The sequence below is a fragment of the Vanessa atalanta genome, chromosome 8 (assembly GCF_905147765.1).
Source record: "Vanessa atalanta chromosome 8, ilVanAtal1.2, whole genome shotgun sequence".
Lineage (NCBI taxonomy): Eukaryota > Metazoa > Arthropoda > Insecta > Lepidoptera > Nymphalidae > Vanessa > Vanessa atalanta.
The window spans coordinates 3,713,753-3,739,998 of NC_061878.1; the positions used below are offsets into that span (position 1 = coordinate 3,713,753).

A 26,246-nucleotide genomic window follows, 5' to 3' on the forward strand; every position below is an offset into this window, starting at 1 on the left:
GGAAAATATTCAATTAATATGCAAGTTCGTCGACGAAATTAAATGAATTGTGATGCATTTTGCTACATATGTCGTTATTCCATTTAATATCTCATAAATGTAAAAAGCGTGATAAAATGTAGATACATATATATTGAATCTTTATAAGGGAAATTTCGTAACGGATTTTATGAATATTACAAAAGTTCGTGATAATTTTATTTACGGCATTTCGAAAAGTAATATACTCGTAAGTTTTCAATGAAGTCACGATTATTTTATCACAAATATTACTTGTGTTTCTCTATAGTTTAATATTTGTTCGTTTTTATTACAATTTTATTTATTTGCTTATTCTGGGATTATTTTTTTATTATTAAATCTATTTATATTGTAGCGTAGGTTACTAAATAACATGTATAAAAAAAACTTGGAGAACATGACGAAGATTTTAATAAAACATATACAGTCAAGAACGTAGAAGCTTTATAATACATTAAATCCATAATTACTAAGTAAGTATCTATACTATTTTCGTTGTTCATTTGTTTACCATTACACGAATCAGTTGTTTACACAGAGAATGGTATGTTGTCATGTTATGGTAACTTCACTCGACGCAGTATTCGCGTATTTGCTGTGATTGTATACATGTCAACGTCTAGAGATTTTATTTAATTAATTTATACGAATATCGTCCAGAACGTAAATTAAAAATACGTTTTATTTGGACACGACAAAGAATTCAAGTAAGTTAAATATTCACATGGACTATCCAAACTCGATTTGCTCAGGAGCATTTAATTGCTTAGACCTACGAGGAATTAGCGGTATTCGCGAGTCCAGTCATAAATGGATATATTGTGAATATAATAATTTAATACATATGATATTACTTGTAAAATATATACAACAACAACTTAATATGACTATGAAGCGAACGCATCATAAATATATGAAAAATTCAGAAAATATTCATATTATTATCAAAATTCCAAATGACACTTCTTATATAGGGATAAGTGGAAGTACTTCTGTTAGTCCCGAGTAAATCTTGACCCGATTTTTAAATACGAGAGCTCTTGAAGATTGTGGATGACGAAAAAATTGCGTATCCCTACAAAGCACTTCGGATGTATTCAAACATTATTTAAATGTCATCTGTTTTATATTTAGCCACATATACTTTTATTTATTAATAAGTTTGTGTCCATTTTTTTTTAAATATACTAATAATAAAAATAATATGCTATATATTACTATATTATACTATATACTGATATAATTTTAAATACACTTTTGAAGCACGACAAATTGACACATGTATTTGAAAAAAATCTTAAAACACGGATATTGATGAAAAAACTTCTTTAAACTTTAAGCATCTAAGATAAATAATATAAAATAACTAAACATAAAATAACTTTTTACTACCTTTCATATTTAATAACCTAAACGAGGTGGAAAAACATATTTTTCCACCTCGTTTAGGTTATTAATTTAAACAACATTTATGTTCTGTTTTGGAATCATAATGCAGAAGGGTTTCGCTTGGTCATAGCGCTCGCCGAAGAGACGAAAAAGTTACCGCTGGTTTTTTAGTGAATATCCCGGTGTACTAGGTCACACTAGGCGTTCTAGGCACGGGCGAGTCTCACATACCTCCTCCAAACGACGAGTTTTTTCAGCGAAATAAAAAAGGGTTTCACTTGGTGGTAAGACTTTGTGCAGACCCATCTGTGGAAATACCACCCACATATCAGATATTGATCTGCCAAACAGTAATACTTTGTGTTTTTTTCGCTTTGATTAAACTAATGTAACTACAGGCACAAGGGACATAGCATCTTAGTCCACATGGCTGTAGTGGGCATTGGTGATGTAAAGAATGTTTAATATTTCTTACAGCTTCAATGTCTATTGGTGATGGTAACCATCAGGTGGTACATTCGCCCGTCCGACTTTAAAATTCATATATAATGTTTTTTTTTTTATTTGAATTAGTTGGGAACTTTAAGTATGAAATATTCTAATATAGTCTATGTTTTTATTGTTTCGTTTAATAATAACTTTTGGCCACCCTCTCCCTAAAACAGACTACACGAAGCTATTCCCGTAACATAAATATGTGTTAATACAAGTCTAATATTAAATTTCAATATAACAATATATTCAATATAAATTATTATATTCAATAAAATTAGCAATAAAAAATATTTTAATTTATTTTCATCTGTCTTAGTAACTGACATATTTTCTGTTATAACTTCAATGCATTTTAAATGCATATGTGGGCAAAAGCATTAAGACAATAACAATCAAAATTAAAAATAATAATAACTAGCGACCCACCTTTATTATAGAGCAATCGTTCCACAAATTCGGACGCCCAAGCTAGGTTGCCTAATTCGACAAGCCAGGCCTGTCCGTACCGACAACATAGAAGAAATAAATAATAAAGCGTTTAATAATGTACTAATTACTCGTCCCGTCTTAAAGTAATAGAATAATTACTTTAAGACGGGACGAGGGCAAGTATAGACTAAGGGTTTACATTAAACGTAAATTAAGATATTTTTTTTGAGCCAATTTTTTATCACAATCGAATGGGTTTGGAATCTTATATACTAAAATACATTGGTTAGAAGATATGTCTCATACTTTAACATAGTTTATTCAGATAATAATATAGACCATTAAGTGTGATAAAGGGCTGTTACGAGACCACTCGGCGTCCTTGGTAGCGTTACGGTGGAAGGATTATAATAGAGGCTAATTACAGTTTCATATAACCAACCTCTTGTGCCATAAAGTTAAACGTTTTGTACGATATATATACACTTATTGTAGATTAATGATGCTAAATTGTTTTAAAATATGAAACGGATACAATTCGTGTGAAAACAACGTTCGTTTTTCAAATTTTAAATAAAATTTATATGAGATTATGAATTACGAAGAAGGTTTTAGTATATATAATATTACTAGCGGAATTTGCCGCTTGACCCGCGCGTCTTACTGTCAACCCACATTTTACCCTCTCGAGAAGTAAATTAAAAAAGTAGCCTATGTCCTTCGTCAGGACTCAAACTATCTTCTCGCTAAATTTAATCTAAACGGCTTAAGCATAGCGGCTTAAGTGTAACAGAATTACTTTCGCGTTTATAATATTATTATAGATTATACAAGCACCTGCGCTTCACAGTTTCACTACGACGTGACAAGCGTGGATTTAATGTATATTTGAAATACCGACAAACTGTAAACTTTTGTTATTAATATCAATTCAGCTTTATAGATACGCTCTTTATGTATAACGTCTTACTAATAATATGAATGAGCAAATTTGAATGGATCGATGTGTCAATCACTACAGAACGGCTGAACGGATCTGAATGAAATTTGGCACAAAGATAGATTAGAGTCTGGAATTATAGTACTTGTATGGTTAACCAATCACGCGGGTGAAACCGCAGGCGTTAACTAGTAATACATACTTAAAAATTTTAACTATACTTTTGAAACATGACATTATATCTATTCGAAATATTGAATTAATTAGATCACAAAACAAAAAAAATAAAAGATTATTTCATACAAGCTGACCACGGATATTGATAATAAATTTTAAAGCACCTTAGATAAATAACTCAATTAAGATTTTACCTTACTCTAAGAGAATAGATATTTGCCCAGAAGTGGGACATTTACGAGCTGTAATCGTGAACATTTTATGACCTGAGAAACATATTAATCTATTCTTCACATGTCGATAAGCGACTTAATATTACTTATTATGTATGTCATGAGAAGGTTGGTCTCGAGACAGTAACAGTTGAGTCATTTGTATAACCATAACGGCAATTAGTTGTCAAAGCTATTACATCCCTAGGGCATAACACTATAATATTAATGATTACAAATTTATAATAATAAAAAAGTTCAGCCATATGTTAGACCAGTTACTAAGCGCGGTTTCATACGCGTTATGCTATCTTGCTCCCTTGCACCGCCCCCGTAGGCCGCAGTGTTAGGAACCTATACTCATTTAACTTTTCTTAATAATTTTCTAATCTCTCTGAAAAAGACACGTGCAAATTTTATTATATAACAGTATATATATATGAAATCTCACATGTATAACTGACCTATGTCAATTTGGTAGGTACGAAGCAAGCTTGAACTCCAAGCAAGGACATAGACCTCATTATATACCTAAATCCTACAAACGAACTTCTCCCACCCCTAAAACGCTGGCAAAGTCGCGGGTGTAAACAAGTCATTTATAATTAAAAAAAAAAAAATAAAAAAAAAAGTTTTAATTCTGTTGCATTCTTCAACACTGATAAATAATAAACCTCATCAACGTCATCAATTTAAAATAAGACAAGAATACTCTAACCTAGTCACTAAAAATGTAGATTTGTAGTATAAAAACATGCAAAGTAGAAGTAAGTACATTGTATCTTTATAACCTTGGTATCGAGATAAAAGGCAAATTATTGATATTTTATAAATATGCCTTTTTATAATTTCATTAATGTAATAAATAATAGCATAAAAGGCGATACTGTATTACTTTATCGTTTACATATCTTTAAAACATACTTATTAAGTTATTATATTAATAAAATTCATGTGACTTTATTAAGAATTAAAATCGAGAGAACTTTGCAAGTAAGGTTCGCATTAAGTCTTACGTAATTCACAAACACATTGTTCTTAAATATATAATAAGTGAAAATATTTCGCATATGAAAGGTTAAGACTTTTGACTTTCATCGAGATTTTTTTTCCTGTAATGTAGCTGATACCGAACCGTCAAAAGAATCGATAATAAATATATTAAATAAAGATATTTTTCTTATTATTTTAATAATATAAATATCGACGAAGCATAAAGTATACGCGCCTTACACATGAGGTAACTAGGAGCGGCATATAGCGGCTAACCTAACCTAACATGACGGAATAAAAGAGCGTCATGTCGTTTGCCGTTACTTCCTGACCGTTCTTACCGCCAAGTCACGCCAATAGATGTTTCCCATCAAAAATATCTCACAAAACATGCAACGACCATTCGTAATCTTGAACGAATCTATGTGTAAAACTATGGTACGTTTTCCATCAAAAACTTTACATAGAGTCCGAGAAGATTTTCTTTCTTAATACAAAATAAAAAATGTTCAAATGTCGTTGGAAACATGTACTGTGTACATATAACCGTTCGTGATCTTGAACCGATCGATAGCACGCTGTGTGGGCTCGTATGAACAATGCCTTACACAACATTATCGTACACTCACGAATGTCCTCAGCTACAGTCAATGGTCGTTACGTCACTATTACATGCACCGTTATGATGATGTTACGTTACATGCAATTACCGTAACGCGATTTAAAGAATCAGTAAATTTGGCTTTTTAAAGATTAAACTAGTTTGTGGTCTTTATACGGGTAAACATTGAACTTTTTCTGCTTATATAACACCGTTATTCTTAACGCACATACGCACTAAGATAATCTGTATACACTTAACCATTTTCAACTTTATTCTCCTTTGTAATATACCTTCAAGTGCTTTAACGTTTAACTATTTACAAATGACAGAAATACTTCACAAAAACCGTTATAATTTGGTAAATTTTTTAAGTTACAATAGTTGTTCAGAAATTTTAAAGAAAACCGAATAAGAACCGAATAAGGGGGAGAAGAGTAGCATGGTGGATTAAGCTAACCAATTCCAACATTGTCCAGCTGTAAGTTTATCACTTAAAGAATTTAACGACTTCTTTTTCACATTACATCAGTAATGTTGATGAATTACAATCACATTAACACCCTTCCCTCTAGACCACAGCTTCCCCTATCGTTCTTGCGAATATACTTTATGAATGGTCCCTAAACACTCTAAGAAATATATAACCAACATTTAACGAACCATTAGTTGGTGTCTTGTAAATAATGTACTATTTTTGTTCTATCATTAATATCTGAGCAATTGAATAGAGCTGCAAAACTAATCATAAGCCTACGCTCCAACATTAAAGATATAAACAAGTTAGTGTATGAACATATTAAAGGTACAGTCTCGTTCAAAACGACAACAAATTTATACATATTGTTATACAATAATGTAATACTGCATTTGTAAATTAATTTGTTTGTCTATGTTTATTTTTGAGCTTGACTGTAAATAACAAAGATACCTTACAATAACGTTCGATTCGGCAAATGTCAAATGTATATTAATGAAGTAATATGCTATGATTAATTCTTTTCAATTCTTATCAAATCTCAACATTAATAAATTCCATAAAATCTATGTATACAATAACCTTTACCAGTTAATACGAATAGTAACCATAGGAATCCTAAACTCCGGCCAGTTTGCTTTATTCGATCTACAATACGTGGAAGCTAGACAATGTATGTACATAAAAGGTAATATCATTGTCTATGGTTCGTTATAATCGACGATGCATGTATTTATTTTAACTACGCGTATGTTGTTTACAATAATTCTGTTAAGGATCTTCGCTAGTTCATTTACGTAGTTCTAAATACTCTGTTTTTATACATCAATCGATTTTTCAATAAGTTTATCGTTTTATAAGTACTTTAATGTATTTTAACTTTCTTTTCTTGTATATATATGTTATTTTCTTAATACTTTTTACTGATAATGGTTCATTCTGGTGTTATTCATTTGTAAAAAATATTTTTCATGTATCTGTTAAATTTTTTCATTTTAATTTATATTCTTTCCATATTTAGGTTTCAAAAACAAACTAGATTTTAAAGAAATAGAGCGTAGTATTCGCTGGCAATGTATGGCAACGTAACACTTAAGACAATGCCAGAAACTCTAGAACTAACCCATACATAATGTATAGAAAACCAGATGTAAATATCAAACAAAAACTTCGCTGTTACGTCATGTTACGAACATTATGAGGGATTATTTATTATTGTCATTTTGACAATATTATGAGTGACAACGGGTCAAGTACGTTCCGTTTAAACGTCGAAGCAAATAATAAAATGGCTGATTGTAAGTATAAAGAAATACTTACTGATTAACTTCATTGCGTGCAAGTAACGCATTTACGTTCTTCCTTTTTTTCAGGTACTTTTTATCTTTCGCTTATTACTGAATAACGATTAATAACTTAAAGATAACCACAATGTTTTATTAATTGATAAACAGAATAAATTCATGAATGATGTGGGACAAAAAACAGTATTGTCAATTATCAGTACAGTAAATATGTTCTAAATAATAAATAAACAAGTATGCATGAAGCCTTGATGCATAGGTATCTAACAATTACGTATAAACTATAAATTGCAAACGCTGTATACATTAGTGCGAACTTTGATTCATTGAAAGGCCAACCTGATCCGGACAGGATTTCCTTCACATTGTCGATAGCGGACAAAACACAGTATTGTTACACGGTAGCAAGATGGCTTTTCACTATTTCGACAGCCTCGTGACTCACGACCCAGGTTTAATCAGGCAAGAAAGTCTCAAATAGTTATTTATTTGTCGAACATGAACGCTCAAGAAAGTGCTGAATTGGAACCATAATTGAAAATTGTTATACGACAACAATTCCATGAATAGGTTCATTTTTGAACAAGCTTTTTTTTAATAAACGTCCAAAAAGTTTTAATATGTTAAGAACTTTTTTGTTTCATTCAAGACAAATAGAAACATAATTGACGATTGTAGGAATATTTAACCGTTTGAATAAATATTTTAAAATTACAAAGGATATTATATATGGCGTCACGTGTAGGCTTTAGGTGAAGGTCGAGAAGACAGGAAGTTTGTGCCATGACGTCATTTCCCGGGCCGATGAACGAGTTGCATTGTTAGACATTCAACTTAATCGTGTTTAATTCCTTACTTCGACTACAATATTAATTATCATAATAATTATTTAATCACGATATTACAACATTGAACCAGCGTTAACTGGGAATTTCGTTTATTGTAATGTGTATAAATATTTATGAATCCTTACTACAGTGAACATTTTTTGTAGTACATTAACTCTAATATTTTTTTTGTACACATCAGTGCGCATAGTAAGTATTAATTTATTCAAGTTCTCATAAAATCCTTTAATAGAAAACGTTGAGTAAATACTATGTTATTTATGTATAGATAGATAAATGAAAAATTCGATTTAATTCCCGAGAACTTCACGAAGGTCACATCCCAATGCTCTTATCCTTTTGTTGAATTCTAAATTTGCAACACAAAATTCACGCCCACTTTTATCTTTTATTTGTAACTTCTTCAAAATACCTTCTTAAATTCATTTACAATCCAGATATCAACAATTCGCAGAATTAACTTTAAATAAAATTTAGTTACTTTACTTCATACCAAGTCTTTTATTTCAAAATATTTTTGAAACTATTCTTGTTTTAAACGAAACTAATGGATAACTTCAAATAGTTTAGGTTGAAAAGATTATTCTCTAAGACGTACATACTAAAAGCAGTTAATACCCAGAAAAAAAATTCTGTCCAAAAATCTATATGTACTGATACAGATAAAAATAAAACTTATATATATTGCGTAAATTAATTTATTCATTTCATCCTTTTTTATATTAATCATAAACTTAAAATAGAGCCAAATCGAATGAACGTCGAAAAAAATCACACAAAGTTTATTTTAGATTTAATTTCAAGATTAAACGAAGAATATTAAAATTTGTAATAACAAAAACATGCTTACATTGTATCAACAAAAGATTTCACAAACAAAAATCTAGTTATCTCAAACATTTCTTCTCAACGTGCCTCTTTAAGATGCAACACAACGAAAAACCAATTGAAATGCATAATACAGCATCTTTCGAAACATTGGTCGGCGCGAAGCAGTTCAACGTGCTTAAGCTTTATCGGCATTCATAAACACGTAAATAGATCGAATGCAGTAAAACGTGGAAATGCTGCACCCGAGCGACTCTGTTTCCAATTTCACTGCATCGCGATCGATCTAATTCCATTGATATTGCTATCAAGAATTCGAGTTTGAATATTCATTGCCAATAGGGCATCTATATTTTCTAGGCTATCTCGTATTTCACTCTTGTCTCCTAGACACCTTTATAGCTAACAGAAGTAGGTGCAATTTTCATAGTAAATAAAGATTTACAAAGCCGATTTAAACATGCAACTATAAGTAATATAAGCGTTATTATTTAAAATCAAATGATTTTAGTAAGTACACTATAGTAAATAAATTTTATCCAAAGACTTAAACCCAGTTTGCCCTGTAATTCATCGTTATCTAATCTACCATCAAATCCTATAGTTTAATATTAATAAACAAGAAATAATTTACTTAATCTTAGAATCCAATCTCAACCCCAAACGAACCTCCAATACTCTAAAGCTCAGAGACACCGTATCAAGAGTGCTCCAGATAAATGGATCACGTTACTTGATTAACCGGTTCGCATCCCTTCCCCTTATCACCCTTGGGAATATTTAAATGGGCTCTGAATATATCACACCACCCTTGAAGCAAACGAGCGAACAACGTGCACTCTCTTACCTGTTTAAAATTAAAGATGGAAATTACTGTAGCTTTAAGTAAAGTCCGGTTGTATTAAAAGGTAATTGCAAACATTAAATAAAAATAAATATGCTAATATCTGATATATTGTATAAGTTTTTATTTTAATTTTCAACACGTATAAATATATTTGTTACTGTCGCTGAAAAAGTATTAAACTTATCAATATTGTCCACCCTTCTGCATTCGCTTATGCATAAAATAAAAATTCAATATGAGATTCCTTTTGTAGATGAACTCAACTTTGGGGACGTAATATATTTGAGCTTTGTGAATTTTCAATTGTTACTTTTATCGTTGCATAGTAACGAGTAAACATATTACTGTCACGTGCGATTTAGAGCGACAATTTGTAACAGACGTGTGATCTCAATCAAAATGGCAATCACGCGCGGCGCCACCATATTCAGTGCTAATGTTCTATTGAAAATCAGCATTCACAGCATCGTCACACGAAGTGACACCCATTGATTTCACCGAAAAAGACTTAATACCGAAAATTATATCACGTTGAACAATATTTCTGGTATAATCTTATGCTATTACACTTATATAAACCGTTCATAATAAAACTATATAATTTTCCAACATTTTTAATTGACATTTGCGTTGTGTACTGCATAGAATAATTAAGTGCATATTTTTCGTTTTTGTGCAAATAGAAATCCTGTTTCTAAAGAACTATGACCGCGCCAAGGTCCACAGACTCATTCACGAGACCAAGTGGTAAAAAACTAGAGCAATGAACTGGGAGTCACGTAGTCCTCTCATCGAGTCCCTGGGCACGTAGGAGCATCTAAACTACCGCTTATTGTCAATATTGGAGTAATTCGAACCACTGGTAAAATCAATAGAAGCATTGTCTATATACTACATTAGTCCTATTAAATGTTTCAAATTATTATTAATCTCCAGCAAATGGACTGTTGGTTCAGCGAACTGGGAACAATATTGGAGCTTCGAATGGATATTCGAGTAACTCGCTTCGATTGATCTATTATGAACTTTATGATAATTAATTACCAATCACTGATTACTGTGAATTAAATTTTAATAGCCATAAAACCGTCAACATTAAAGACGAATAAATAGTTTAATTACATATATGCAAATTAATTCAAGTAAACAGTTTAGTTGATTGTTTTAAAAAATGTTGTATACAAGAGCTTATGCATAACAATTTTTATCGGAATGCAAGATCGATAATGAATTAAGTCGACAACCTCGACGGCCTGAGTAATGGTCGCTGGAATGAACAGTTGTGTTGAACACACGGTAAAGTGCAAGGCTACGAAGTGCATCGCCGATAAACCGGAGATGAAAGCGACTGTTTATTTGATTTTCTGCCGCTACGTGCAGGCATATTAACTAAGCTGCGGCCTGCGACCATTGAACTCCGAAGAATGCCATAAACTTTTCAACACGTGAAATTCTTGCATATTTAAACATTATCAAATAACATCTAAAATAGTAGCTTAAATATCTTTTTAATTACAATCACATGTTAATAATTATTTATATTACTATATCAAGCTTCTATTGTATATTGTTTTTCAACAGCAATTTCCTGTGCTTATTTTATAAATGCATGTAGTATCAAACATGAGACATGTTGAAATCAAAAGGCGGCGCAATGTATAGCTCTTCATTCCAGCATGTTATTAAAACAAATAGGTGTTCTGCGCTGTGCGCTCTGTCACTCGCAATCACTAAACAATAAATCTTGTTCTGTCGCCTCTAATATCCGACCTCCCAGTGCGTTTACCTATACACTGGAAATCATTGGAACCTAATCTCGGGTGTTATCTTCACATGCAGTCAAATGCAATATATAATCATATTGCATTTCCATCACTTCTCATATTTCTGCGGCGAGCACAAGTTAACCTTGACTAGATGATAATGAAGCTGAATATAATTTACATACAAATATATATCTCTTATCGTTTATTCACAATTCTGACGCAATTTACAATGGCCTTTATTGACCTCCGGTTAAGGAATATTTTTTAAAATGAAACTATAATTTTAAAGTTTTTTGTTCGTGACCCAACCGACAATTTCATAAAACATCTCGGCTCAGCCCATCGAACATAGTAGGATTACGTTTATAGACCATTTGTATGGGATCTGCTACGGTTAATGATTTCGGTCGCTCCTCACTTAGGCAACTCTATTTCGAGATGTGTGCGAGTAATAACTTTTTATTGAAGCTCGGCTATTGTCAGAATAATAGAAGTTTCTTCATCACAGCTTTCTTTCATTGCCACTGTACAGTACGTGTACCCCCATTAATAGTTACGCACCATGAACACCCAATTATAAATGATCGATAAGTTACGCCTTCAAATATAAAAACGATTCTTATACAATGATGTTTTAAATAAATACTGTATTGAATAGTTTCTTCATCTATAAACATACTTATCTATATCTACGTCGGTATATAGATAACTTAGCAATAGGTTGTCATAATATTACATGTTAATTCAAATGCTATCAATTTTATTCGCTGCGTCTTAAGAGTGATCTTCGTTTGCAACGGTTCTGATGTCCTTATCTTGACCAGACCCGAACGCTTTTTCACACGGTAGTCTTATCTGCATGTTTTTAATAACTCAAATAATCTGCAATGATTTCAAAAGCAATAACTTAACCTACCGTTTATTTTCCTCATGCCGGACCTAGACCTTTAATGCACCGCCAAAATCCTGCCCGTGTCGGCCGCTGCAATAACAAAACACTCACACAGACCCAACACTTTCATGTAAGTATACCACTACACACTCAGTTGTAACATTCCGCAATTTGATCCAAGGTGTTGATAAACGTTAGATAAAGTAAAAACACTGGTAGTAAAGTTGATAAGAAAGAAAACAAGTATAGTTTATCACTGAACGATCTACACCCACGCAACCATGTTGCGACGCGCGTCAACGCCGCGTGACTGCAGGCGTGCCGCCGGCTGACACTTTAGCGCTGGAAACAGCGACAACTTCGGGAACTAATGTAAGCCTATACATATTGTTAATAGATGGCGCTTCGACTAAAACCGGCCTTTCATGTTTACACTTGGGTAAACATTAATAATATTGCTACAAATAAGCTTTGTATGATTTTTTATAATAATTTCAAAGATATCTGATTAAATAAGACAAAAAATATTTTAATAAACATAATATTTTAATTTATGAATTCAAATACAAAACGAGTTTTTTAAACGTCAGAAAATATTTAACTTACCTTTTATTTTACTGCAATGCACACTTCACTGATATTTTTATTTAATACTTAATATTTTTTTTTATTAATATAACACCACTTTTAACCATTTAACAAGTACATATTTGCCATATTTAAACACAAACATACGAAGTTCAGCTACATTCACCAAAATAACGTCCAATGGAACGCCGGTTATGCCATGTAAAAATTATGAAAATACATAGCGCAAATCGGTAGAGCTTACGGGATTTCCGTAAAACACTGCAATAATAAGAGCACGGTGCGAGTACAGTTCGCGGTGAATAGCGACCGATAACACTATCCATCACCCCATTATCTAGGCAACATGAAGTTAGCAGCGAAAGCGCACGTCAAAATATACCATAAATAAAACCGTATGGCGGGGTGCGCCACCCCATCCCCCGGCATTCGATCGACGGCGGCGTTAACAGAAACAGAATGGTGAATCGAAATTTTGAATTTTCAAACATAGAACGATTGAATCGATGCCGGCTGGTTTTAGCCTGCGTTAACGGACGACTATCGTGATCTTTAAGCTAAAGTCGCCAGCAAGACGCCGTGCGAAGGGGGCGGCGCCTCGTATAAACTCGTATTACAATACGTTAAATCGCCTTCAGCACTCGACGGCTGCAGTCGTAACGCGGAACATTCTACATCTGAAGTAGGCCCTCGACGTACATACAACCAATTAACCTTAACGTTAATGATGCTCTCACTTTTAAAAGTGGAAGCTTTTCCAGTACTCTCAGATGTGAAGCACCTTCAAAGGATCTCTGCATTCCTAGAAGTGCAATAAAATTCTAACATACGACACTGCCAATGTAACTCTATAATAACTACTAATAAAAGGTATTATCAGAGATCTTAATAAATGAAAATAAAATAGTTTAGAGTAATGCCGGTGCTATTACAAAAGTATTAGCCTTTAGTAGGACGAAAGGAAATACTAACAGGGAAGTCCCTTTGACGGGTATAAGATGTGTGGAAAAAGGAGAGCGACAATTTTTCCGGTTCATATCCTTTGTACATTTCATTACTTCCGCTATGTATGGACGTGGTTCGTATAGCGCCGGGCGCGTTCGGGTGTGTTCGTCAAAGCTCGGTTTGGACCGTGCGACTAATCGATAGCCGTCAGAGAAGCTACCAACATGCTACGCTCAACGTAGATACTACGCGACACGAAACTACAATCGTAGCTTACGCTACCGTTATTACGCGACTAAATTGAAAAGTCGCCGAACTTGACTCTAGCAGTGCGATATTTGTTCAGTCTACGACGGTACAACAGGGTTAATTGTTTCACTGCTCAAGCGAAGTCGAGGACTATAGTTAGATACAATGATAGCAAACAGAACTGGAAATTGAATTCACGTCTTGTTGGAATGAACACTGCAATTAGATTGTTCTAACATTGTTTAAGTTAGAAAACGTATCCAGCACAACAAACTTTAATAATGCTATTCAGATGTTCACTTGTGTCTCACTAATAGACTGAAAATTATATGTAAAGCTACAAATACATTACTTTCACTAAATACATTTACGTCATCAATTATTTTAGTCTCTATAAATAGACTTTAACATGTTATATAAGTATATCGGAGGCTGATTTTAATAAATTATTTTTCATTAATTAATTATAATTGTGTCACATATATTGCCTATAATTATGCTATTACAAATATATAAGTTTAGTACCTTCCTGCCCGTCCTTACATAATCTAGCTGAAAAATTTTAATGACTCCTGCTGAGTCTGATCTTAGCCACCTGAGGCATATAGATACATAACGTAAATTGCGTAACCTTTGGATTTGGACCTTCAAAATCGAATAGAAGTAGGTCAGTTCCATACACACGTACAAAAGACTTATATAATATTATTTGAAGACAATGGAAGTTTGTCTATTTTATAAATTTAATTCATAAGTCTTACGATTGATCGTTTCTTTCTTGTTAATTTTTTTAATTTTATAAAAATTGTTTATATATCATCTATAAAGTAAATATATTCTAAGTACCTATATTAGCAGGCTAGCATAAAACATACAAGTATCCTCACGATGTCTTCTTCGTTCACTCAGTTTCCCGTTTTAAGCCTAAATAAAGCATGTGAAAACTCAGTGGTCATGTGGTCTCATATTGGAACAAATATATTTATTTTTTTTTATTTTCCTACTTATATAAGTTTTTATGCAAAAACCTCTGTTTAACAGACTGTTTATTATTCTACAATAATGGTTTATATTTACATACATAAATGTTTGTACATGTTCATCGAACTCCAGGACAAACCCCGGGTCGGCTAGCAATTAGTTGATCGCTAAGTTGATCCACGGACCGCTTGGTATAAATGTATATATGGAAATAACAGTATTTATACAAAACTATGTTAATTAGAGTCAGCAGTTGCCCGAGGCGGATAATTAGGACTTAAGTGTCCCTATATAAAACAGCCGTCTTGTTTTAATTACAATAGTCCGCAAATTAATGATCTTAGTACATAATAATCTTCAATGGTCAAATGTAAATTTTACTCAAATTACCAGAATCAGGCAAGGTAAGGTTTAAATTTGAACCTTGTCAAATATCTACCAAATCTCTCTCTCGGTTGTTAACTATTATTTCCTTGACTGTACTGTTGGCTCGGCTAATTTATTTATAGTATTAATAGAGGTTTTTGTAATTTTTTCAGTTGTGTTCTTTACAATGCTGGTATTGAATTTAGTTGATCCACCGACATTTTTAATACGGCGGGCCCTCCCGGTGGGGATTTGGTTTAGATGGAATTCATACCCACCAAAGATTGCATGAACTAAAAGGGTTCGTAAATCGTTCCGACATAAAGTATCCACCGTCCCTCCCGTGCGACAACCCGCGCCCATTCGGTAGAACTCTTCAGAGAAAAGGGGAGAGACAGATCCCAACACTGACCTCCTGGATTGCTCCTTAACCAGGGATGAAAATAAACTCGATTCGATCCTAGCCTCCTTGGCAGTTGTCCACAAGCATACAGCTGAGCTCGCAGAAAAAACTTATTTTTATATACGTTAATATCTCATTGGAATTTAAGATTTCGTTCTCAACTTACTTTTCTTTGTTAGAGATTTCACTTCTTATATAAAAACTAGCGACCCGCTCCGACTTTGCATGGGTGCAATGCTGCCACTAAATATACTACAGAATGTCTTTCAACGATCATAGTTTTTCAGTCATTAAACAGTACAAACCGCTAATTTCCTGCGTTTTAAATCTGTAATATCTTCGAAAATATTCATTTAAATTACATGCTGTAAAGGGCCATATTGATCTATATTAGATGCACGATGTGTTTAAGTGGATAAGGATTAATGCTATATTGCTTAAAGCTGCTTCGAAAATAAGCTATTGTTTCTCGTAAAAAGTAAAGTATAAAAAATAGTTATTGTGAGTAATACATCGCGGCGCAATAAAATGTGTTTATTTACGATATCACTTTAGAAACCTCCAAAAATATGAGTTTCCAAAAATATGAGTTGAGTTTCTCTAATATATATTGTACATGTATTATACATATAAACCTTCCTCTTGAATCAATCTATATTTAAAAAAACCGCATCAAAATCCGTTGTGTCATTTTAAAGATCAAAGAATACATCAAGTAATTGACATAAAATTTATGTATGATGGATTGAAAATAAGTATAGTGTATAGTAGTGTGTATGTAATATCTTATTGTTACCTAAAAAGCAAGGCAGGTCATTTGTATAAATTAGGAAGAGAAAATGGACTCAAAATAGATTCTTGAGGGACTCCTACGCGATCTCTTTCAATTTACATCAATGATCTAAATCCGATTTCTCAGGTAGTCAGTCTGAAGATTGACTGCAGTATATCTAATACCATAGTGATGTAACAAAAATGTTGTTGCTAACTATCTATATCTCTAAAGCAATATGTAATTCATTCCAAATTAAAAAAAAAATAATAATAAATAAACAACGAGCGTAACTCTTTATAGAACAGAGAAGTGAACAGAATAGAATAGTGAGCTTAGCAAGAAAATATTACGTAGGTATATTTTATAATGTCGATTTACTTATTACTGAATTAATATAAGTATGTAACAAATAAGACAAATGAATGTTCGAAAATGTTTGATTATGAGCGGTAAATTTATTGTGAAACATAGATCAAAATTTATCCAATACTTTTAGAATATATTAATGATAGACAGAGCCGAAATGGCCCAGTGGTTAGAACGCGTGCATCTTAACCGATGATTTCGGGTTCAAGCCCAGGCAGGCAACACTGAAATTTCATGTGCTTAATTTGTGTTTATAATTCATCTCGTGCTCGGCGGTGAAGGAAATCATCGTGAGGAAACCTGCTTGTGTCTAATTTCAAATTCAAATTCTGCCACATGTTTATTCCACCAACCCGCATTGGAGCAGCGTGGTGGAATATGCAAACCTTCTCCTCAAAGGGAGAGGAGGCCTTTAGCCCAGCAGTGGCACATTTACGGGCTGCTTATGTAATGATAGACAGATGACAGAAGTTATTAATATGTATAATTTTAACTGCCAAGGTCACAATGTTATGGTTGCGACATCCACTTATCTCTTCTAAAGTATTTTTTCGAATACTATAGTGTTAAAGGACTATTTTAAACTATATTAAACACCCAAGATAAATTACATATTTATCTGAATAAGGATTAATAATGAATTAATGTTTTGTAATTAATTAATGAAAAAAAAATGAAGTTTATTTGTAATAGTTAAATATGTTATTATGAGTTTACATTGAAGGTAGACAAATAATAACATTTATTATTTATTTATTATCCCTGAGTTTTCTGGAGGAATTATTAAGATCTGGAATTTTCAAGTATATTGTTTTATGTACATTTGATATATGTCCTTAGTTTTAGCCAGCGTTAGCCATTTCAGCGTACGAAATAGATTTTTGAACAAAACACCGGTATATATCAGCCATTTTGTACCAAATATTTACGAATATATGATTATTTACGGATAATTACTAAATAAATTGCAATTACATTAATTACTAAATTGAATACTTTTACAGAGATCCTCTTTTGCCTAATGGTATATATTTATTATACCAATTAACAAATAATAGCCTTCGTCACAAACATATTATTTATTTCTAAAATTCACACAAAAAAAAATTTAATTTATTATAAAAAATACTTTGTATTAACTTGGATAAATGGCAACTACTTGATATATTGTCAATAATGAATTTGTCACTTGTCATTGTCAATTGTCAGAAAAAGTTACTTTTACAATTCTAACGTAAAAAATATTCGATCGAAATTTACGTCGATTTTATTTTAATGTGTTACTTATTATTATTAAGTATAACCTAATTGTTTTATTTCTTTATTCATTCAGCGAAAATGAATCAAGACAAGCTATTATCGTAAGTAACTTAAAAATGATATATCTTGAACACGCTTGAATAATATGTCAGCACATTTTAATGTTGGTTTTTAAAATATTCAGGGGTCATGAACTTGTTTCAAAAAGTACAACGAAAATAGAAGTATCTTTGCCAGAAGTTGGCCTTAAGGACATAATTCCAAGTGGATCTTGGTTGGAGCAAAAACAAATACAAGCAGCTGTAGAAGCTAGAAAACATTTAATTGAAGTGGAACGTATTGAGAAAAGGTATGTTTATCAAAGCTACATCTTTACACATTGTGCCAAAAGATTACGAAAATTATTTCCTTAAATTATAGTGAAAAATAAGCAAGTCATAAGACCTTAAATTTACTTAAAAATAAAATGAACTTGTCATTTATATCCGCAGTGGTACATTAAGTCATGCAGTGTGGAGAGAAGAGTTGATGTTGGCAGAAGTAACACAGAAAGTTGGAAGCTACTGGCAATATTTAGGTCACAATAAAGGCAAACAGTTATTTCTTAAACCAGAAGAAGCTTTATTTCTTATGGAAATTGTAAGTTCATATATATAATAATAATTGTATAGAGATTGTAATAGTATTGGTTTAAATGCTGACTTATAACTTCTTAAAAATGATCACATGTAAGACTTACACATCGACATGGATATAATAATGTATCTAAGATAACATTCACAAATATGAAATATTAAAATAAAGCATTACGAGTCTGAAAGAATATTGTGTGCAATTACAAAGCCAGTGACATCTTAAATGATTATACACCATGGAAATTAACCTCTAAGCCATTACCAATAAAAATATAAATAATTACTTAGTATAATTGTTGTGAAATCAAATTGATTAAAAGACTTAAAAAAAGAAACTATTTAATCAATATATTAGTCATTATAGCTTTTTTTTAAATTATACATTCATAGAACCTCCAAATAGACTAAGCGTATTGACGCTTAATCTTTTTGAAAATAAAGCATTAGATATGCAAAAAACTAAATGAAAATTTATGTGAATCATTAATAATTTTATAATTAAAAAACAGATTTATACTATACAAAATTTAATAGATAGTTTTCAAGTTGTTATTTTAACTTAACTGTTTTGTTTTAGAACTGCCTGCATCTTAAATATAATGATGTGAAAGTGTCTCTCCAGCAAGCTTATTCTTTATTATTGACCGAGAAAATTACACTCCTACAATACAAAGTCTATGCATCGCTCAGTCGCTTAGGATACCGAATTTACAGACATGAGCATGTCGAACCCATAATATGTGAAAAGAAAATTGATTTACCTTCTAAAAGTGAAAATGTAAATAATGATAACATAGAAGTAAAAAATGAAAAACTAGAAGATTCTAAAAATGAAGTTAAAAACGAAAAATGTGACAAAGCAACTGAAGCAACAGAAGTTAAAAATAAAATCATTGGTAAGTTTCAACACTATGTCAATATAATTAATCCTGGTAATAGAAGACATAATTATTTCCAAAGTTGTTGGTGCAGTGGGAATGTAAGGAGTGGGATATTATGGATATGTACTTTTGAATATGATTACGGATACGAAATAATTTTGGATCATCCTATTATATATATTATTATAATAGATAATTTAGAAATGGTAAAAGAAAAAAAAAATGTGTGCCTCTTGGGATGTGATAACTTGAATGGTCCAAAATACAAACAAAGCACGCTGTGGGTTAATGTGAGAGAAGAGCTTGTCTACCATTGCCGTATGTATGTGTAGCCAGAAGGGAAGCCAGACAGATTGGCGCCGTAACGCGTTACGTAACGAAACCGTTTGATAAGAAGTTATCACTTCAAAAATTTGATTTTATTTGTGGGCTACTACTACCACTACTACTATTTAGTATTATGTATAATCAAAGAAAAAAATCAAATAACTTTAAAATACAAATTATCTACTGCCCTTAAATATAGAAGTAAAAACAAAATAACAATAAATGCTTAATATGTTTATAGATAGATAGATTATAGATATAATAGATTTTTCTTTTGGATATCCGATGGTTACGGTTATGGAGCCCCTGAACATTCTTGGTGGTTAATATTTATTACAGTGCATATGCCTATGGACATATAAACATTCACCTATTACAAATAAATATACTTACTACTTGACTTGGTAACTATATATAGATGATATAAATAAAAACATTGATTCTATTTTTTATAGTTTTTAAATTTTAATTAAGTCAATTAGACAATTCTACTATCTGTAATCAAAATAGTTACTTTTTTAATATGGTATATAAGTTATTTTATGTTATTCATTCAAATTACAGATGAAGGGGAAAGTGAAAGTAAGAAAATAATAACAGAGAAAACTAAAAGCATATGTGGGCTGAGTAGATTACAAAAATTGAAAAACAGAAAACTGAAACCATGTAATATAAATAATATTCATGGGTTCTTTGAAAATTTACCAGAACTAACGCAGAAACAAATTGTTTCTATTCAAACTCCACAGAAACAATTCATACCAAATACTATATGTTTAAATAAACCAGTTTTCAGTATAAATTTAGAAAAAATACACAGTAAAAATGATAGATATGTTACAACAGATACAAATATTTATACCATAAATGATGAAGTTAATGGCAGTCATATAAGGAGAATAAAAAATACGTGCGGCAGATCAGAATCGGCTCCAATTCCTACATACACTAATTTTGCATTTGCTAATGGAAGTTTTCAATATAGACAATTCAATTTTTATAGACCAAGACATACTTATAGTTCTATAAATTTTAGTATGTTATTCCAAAGACATTATCTGCCTAACTGGTTTTTTACATCTCGGCTACAATTACCTCGAATTCAAACACAATTTTGGCAAACCAATTGTAATAGCACCAACACAATCTCTTACAACAATAATAAGAAAAGAACAAGAGTAACAGCACAAAAACAAAATTTAGAGGAAATAAAAAAGCTTGCTTCCAGGCTAAAACAACTTATCTTAGGAGGACATACTCATGAAGAGTACATCCAATCACTCCATAGACTTATTCAGTCTTATAACACTAGATATAAAACAAGAGTAAGGCTTAGTCAAGATTTTGATGTTGTAATTGAAGAAACTATTGTAGACACTATAGAATTAGATGATGATGATGAGCCTAGAAAAAAAAGACGTCGTAGCCTAAGTCCTAACTATCAAATTGAAGAAAATCTTAACATGTTCAAAAAACTTGCATGTCAGTTGAAAGAATTGGAAAAAAATAATAAATCATCGGCAAGGCATCGAAGAGCTTTCTCTAAACTGCTGAGAACATTTAACGAATCTTATAATGAAGAATATTATTTAAATGAAAGTAACGAACTAGAAAACAAACATAAAATTGCTCTTGATACATCAGATTCATCAAATTCAGAAACCCTAAAAGAAGAACAAAAATTTCGTAAAGGAAAGAAATTAAGGAATCCTTTTAATATCCTAAAGAGACTTTCTGAACGGCAAAAAGAGGTATATACAGAAGCGTCTACTAGTAAAAAGGAAATTTCAGAAGTAGAATGCAAGGAGTACAGTCCCCTTTTATCGAAAACGTTTAATAAAAATTGGTTACCACCGGAAAATGATTTCGGAAGAGCGGAAATAATTTCTAAAGACGCTGTTTATAATGAAATAACAGACATGAAACGAGAGGACATAATGTTTGATTTTCTCAAAATACAAACATGTAAATGTGATAATTGGTTGGAACTGAAAAAATCTTTTTACACTAGTATTAAAGAGGCAATAGCCGAATTTCAAAGTGTACATAATAATATGAACAATAGAATAAACTCCATCGTAAAACCAGGCGATTGTACTGATATGGCATCGATTTTAAAAAAGTTGAGAATAATTCAAACCGAAAAAGGTACTGAGGAATGCAATCTCGCTATTGATTTCGACATGTATAGAAGACATGTTCAAAATTTTAGAAAAACGAAAAGGCCAACTCCACACTGTTACATAATCTGTCTAGAGTAAGTAAAGTTTTGCTTAAAAAAATAAAACCACAAAGTTATTAATAAGTACTGTTTAAACAGTGGCAGATTTACACATCTTTGTAGTTTCCAACTATCGCTTATTTAATTTTTGTAGCTCTTCAATTTAGTGTATCCTTGAGTTCGTAATTATTTTTGTATTGAATACCCCATGTATTCTACTATGTTTGACAAAGTACTTCAAAATGTTGATTTTCTTAATAAAAAGCCATAAAAAAAAATATTTTGTGAAAATAAACACCTATTGACTAAATGACTTCCATTTAAGTTAGATTTTCTATTAAATTTTCCTAATTTCTGTGTATGTTTTTTTAATGATAACTTTGATTGATTAATTAATTTAATGGAGACACACACATGGAGAAACACTTATTAATCTTAGAATGAAATAACAAATTAACTGTCATTGAAATGACATTTATATGACTACCTAGTTGGTATATTAGCTAGCTTATAATGCCCAGAGCTTGTATTCCTGGGCGGGACTATAAAGGTTATTGGGGTTTGCTGTCCTGAAATTATCAGTAGAAGCCGAAAGTCTCGAATTTGGCACTTCCGGTCTTGTAAAATTAATAATTTATGTTTAAACACACTTGTGCAATGTAATTTAAGATAACAGCTTAGTCACATGACTTTTTTTTTTAATATACATTATTTTTAATAATTATAAAAACGAAGTAATCTAAAGGATTTAAGTTGTAACTGTTAATAATGAATCAATAGAATAATTAGACATTAAACATCATTGCTAGTAAATGATAAACTAAATGCAACTATTTTCTATTTCAGTGAAACAAATCATATGCCATCAGGAAGTCAAATAGCAAGCCTGTACTCGAAGTACGACGATGATGCGATAATTGTGTTCGCTGTTGTTGGAGTTAGTTCAATATCTTACTTGCAAATCAATCCAATTGACTTACCAGTATATATATCGAATGACACTTGAATATGTACATACTCCTATTTTTACATTTTCTTTGAAAATATATTTGCTTGCCATGACTAATATTATCTGGTAATGGTTGTCCTAAATTATGGAGAAACAAAAATATGCTTCATTTGCAGATATAATAATAATAAATAGGCAAAGACAAAGCCTTTGCTCCTCTTTCTTTTTTCATTGCTGGGTAGCTATTTACGAGGTTAGCTGTTATCAGTAAAAAAATTGGAAATTAAATAATTATCATGGTCGAATTTCGACCACTCAGCAAGCAAATAATAATAATTGTCACTAGTATCAATGGATGTTTGGTGTTAGTACTTAAAGCAGTTGTTAACTAAAGCATATAAGTTCACTTAATAAATTTATGCAAAAATATCAATTTATAAAATATTTTCTTCCTTATACAAATATTTAAAACTGTAATTTATAGATAAATATTGATGTTGTTAATGATTAGTTCCTGTGAAATGAATTCTTATATTTTGTGTAAATTTTATAACAATTTCAATCTAGATCATTTAGTGTCCAATACCGAAATTTTGATTCTGCCCTGAAATAAAAAACATACTTGCAAATTAAACATATGTTAGTCAAGATAAAAGGAATTTTAAATATGTATATAAGTTTTGGACTCAGAGTATAAGTACTGGTTACTTAAGCACAAATAGACGCATTTCTATTCATTAATTAAATGTATAGAAATTTAAGATACTCTAAAATGATTTATAGTACTATATTATTAAGCTTTACTAAAATTAATGTATTTCATAGGTCAATCCTATACAAAATGTTAAATATAACTAAACCATTGTGAAGGCTAAGCATTTACGGCTTTACCTAATGTGGCTTAGGTTAAGTAGGTTGATTATCAAAACAAGGCTATCTCGTTCTTTCGAATGTCAAATCGAATATGACAGAAAGAGACCATCAGTGTTTTACTAAACACCCGGGAACCCCGCTGAACTATCGGTAATAAGATAGATAAGTGTCCTAGTTATTATGGTTTATTAAGTAAGATGAATCGTCATTTATTTTTGTTCTACCATACTCAGTTTCAAAACAATGTATTCAGTTATTTGTTATATTTATTGTAAATAATACTTGTACAGAAAATGATGTAATCAATACTTAAAGATATAATTGTATTTATGATGAATATATTCTAAACTAAGCCTTATATGCCAAATAAAAGATTAAACAGATTATTATTTTTTATTTATAGTTACTGCTATATATTAACGCTGTGCAATAAGCTATCTCATTACAATAATTATTATTTAAAGCTTTTCTTAAGTGACAAGTATATGACGGATTGTTTCGTGCATCCACAACTACAAATAATTTAAACTAAATTTATACAAATAATAAATAACTCTAAATAACTAATTCACATAGTTCATTGAAATTAGTTTATATTATCTAAATAAAAACTACTATACAAGTAAAGACACAATGTTGCCATGTATTATTTTATCTATCTGCCTAGTACGGGGTAAGTTTTAAGTATTGATTGATAGTGTTGATTAAATGTTTATTAAAACTAAATAACTTTTTTATCTCAGAGTTTTTGAAAGCTATCATCGTAAAATCACAACCTAATATCTCGTTATCATGACTTACTTGTGTCACACGACATAATATAAAAAAACAGCATTCGTTTTTAATTAAGCAATCAATTATTTGTCTTATTTGTATTAAAAGAGCAGAGCTTCGCTTCGATATTTATTCGATCGAAAATGATAACATTTAAAAAAAATCTATAGTACCCGTCACGAGAAGCTATAAATTATGTAAACAAACATCTTTTACTAAGTAAACATTTTATACTGCGAGATAATAATATATTGACCATATTCAATCGACATGAAATATAGACGGGTTATATGAAAGTAACAACCTATTTAATTTAGTCGGATCATATTTTAACGAGGCAAAGCCCTATCGTTTGTGTTTTTTGGTACCGGAACGCGTCCGTCGCAGGGATTCTAAACTATCGGGACGCCATTATGAAATAAACGCGTCATTCGAGTTTCGAATGCGTACGAGTTTGTTTCATTGCTTTGCATACATCGCGGATCGTTTGTTAATTTTACTTATGAATCTGACGAATAATTATTCTTAAATAATATATGTTAATTAATATTTGTTACTTAATAATTTATTAAATCTTAAACAAATTCATTTTTTTTGTTGGTCCAAATGTTGTGAACTCCTGAAGACTTGTTTACAAAATTTATAGCTTCTCATTACGGTAACTATATATAGTTATTTTATGAAAGATTAGTCAATGAGAAAAAAGGGTCAATATCTATATGGATACTTCATACATCATTATGTATGTATATATCGAATGCGAAATATTGACCGCGTTTATGCACTTTAAAATTTTAAGATTTCCTTTTCCCAGTTTTTTTGTCCTGTAACCGGTAATATAATATAATTTTTTTTTCGAACAACGTCACAAACCACATTTAAACAAATGAAATGGTCTCTTTTGCTCATGTATATATAGAACATAACCTTAATATATGTGAATACCATGTGGATAAGTTAAACTAGTTTTACTGTCTATAGATTAATTATAATGTATTATTTATTTGGTAATATTTACATACACAACCAACTTCATTGAAGATTAATTAATACTTAAAACTATATATTTGATGAAACAACATAGGTACGTAATATTATATCTCAGAATAATAGAAAAAGGTAGATGGCCGGCGGCGCACACAAAATCTTGCCTAGGTACAATAATTACGGACGTACTTATCATATTTTCAGAATACAAAATTAATAATAATATTTTTATTATTAATCTTACTGATGCAGTTTGATCACAATTACTACTAAGGAATGGTTAATAATTCGCCCATTATTTATACAAGATTTGCATTTTAAAACAGAATTGCATTTTGATCTTTAAAGTATGTATAGAGTCTGGTTTCCAGTAATGCTCTGGAATACGATCAGCTTCAGATTTCTATTCTAGGTAAGTATTTCAAATTCAGCTTTAGAGAACGTCG

At 31.1% G+C, this 26,246-nt stretch overlaps 2 protein-coding genes across 2 annotated transcripts in view; one reads left to right on the forward strand and one right to left on the reverse strand.

Moving 5' to 3' along the window:
• LOC125065587 (caskin-1) overlaps positions 1-12,516 on the reverse strand; it is a 237,735-nt gene extending 225,219 nt beyond the window's left edge. The window contains exon 1 of the mRNA XM_047673287.1: positions 12,245-12,516. Within this exon, the coding sequence (XP_047529243.1) occupies positions 12,245-12,260 (16 nt within the window). The 5' untranslated portion in view covers positions 12,261-12,516. The remainder of the gene's footprint in view (positions 1-12,244) is intronic.
• A 5,605-nt stretch (positions 12,517-18,121) lies between these two features.
• On the forward strand, positions 18,122-24,422 carry LOC125066016. The gene is made up of 6 exons (XM_047673897.1): positions 18,122-18,254; positions 18,338-18,502; positions 18,645-18,792; positions 19,366-19,684; positions 20,561-22,253; positions 23,064-24,422. Exons 1-6 carry the CDS (start codon positions 18,232-18,234, stop codon positions 23,221-23,223), a joined length of 2,508 nt encoding a protein of 835 aa, XP_047529853.1. The 5' UTR covers positions 18,122-18,231; the 3' UTR covers positions 23,224-24,422.
• Positions 24,423-26,246: the final 1,824 nt, after the last annotated feature.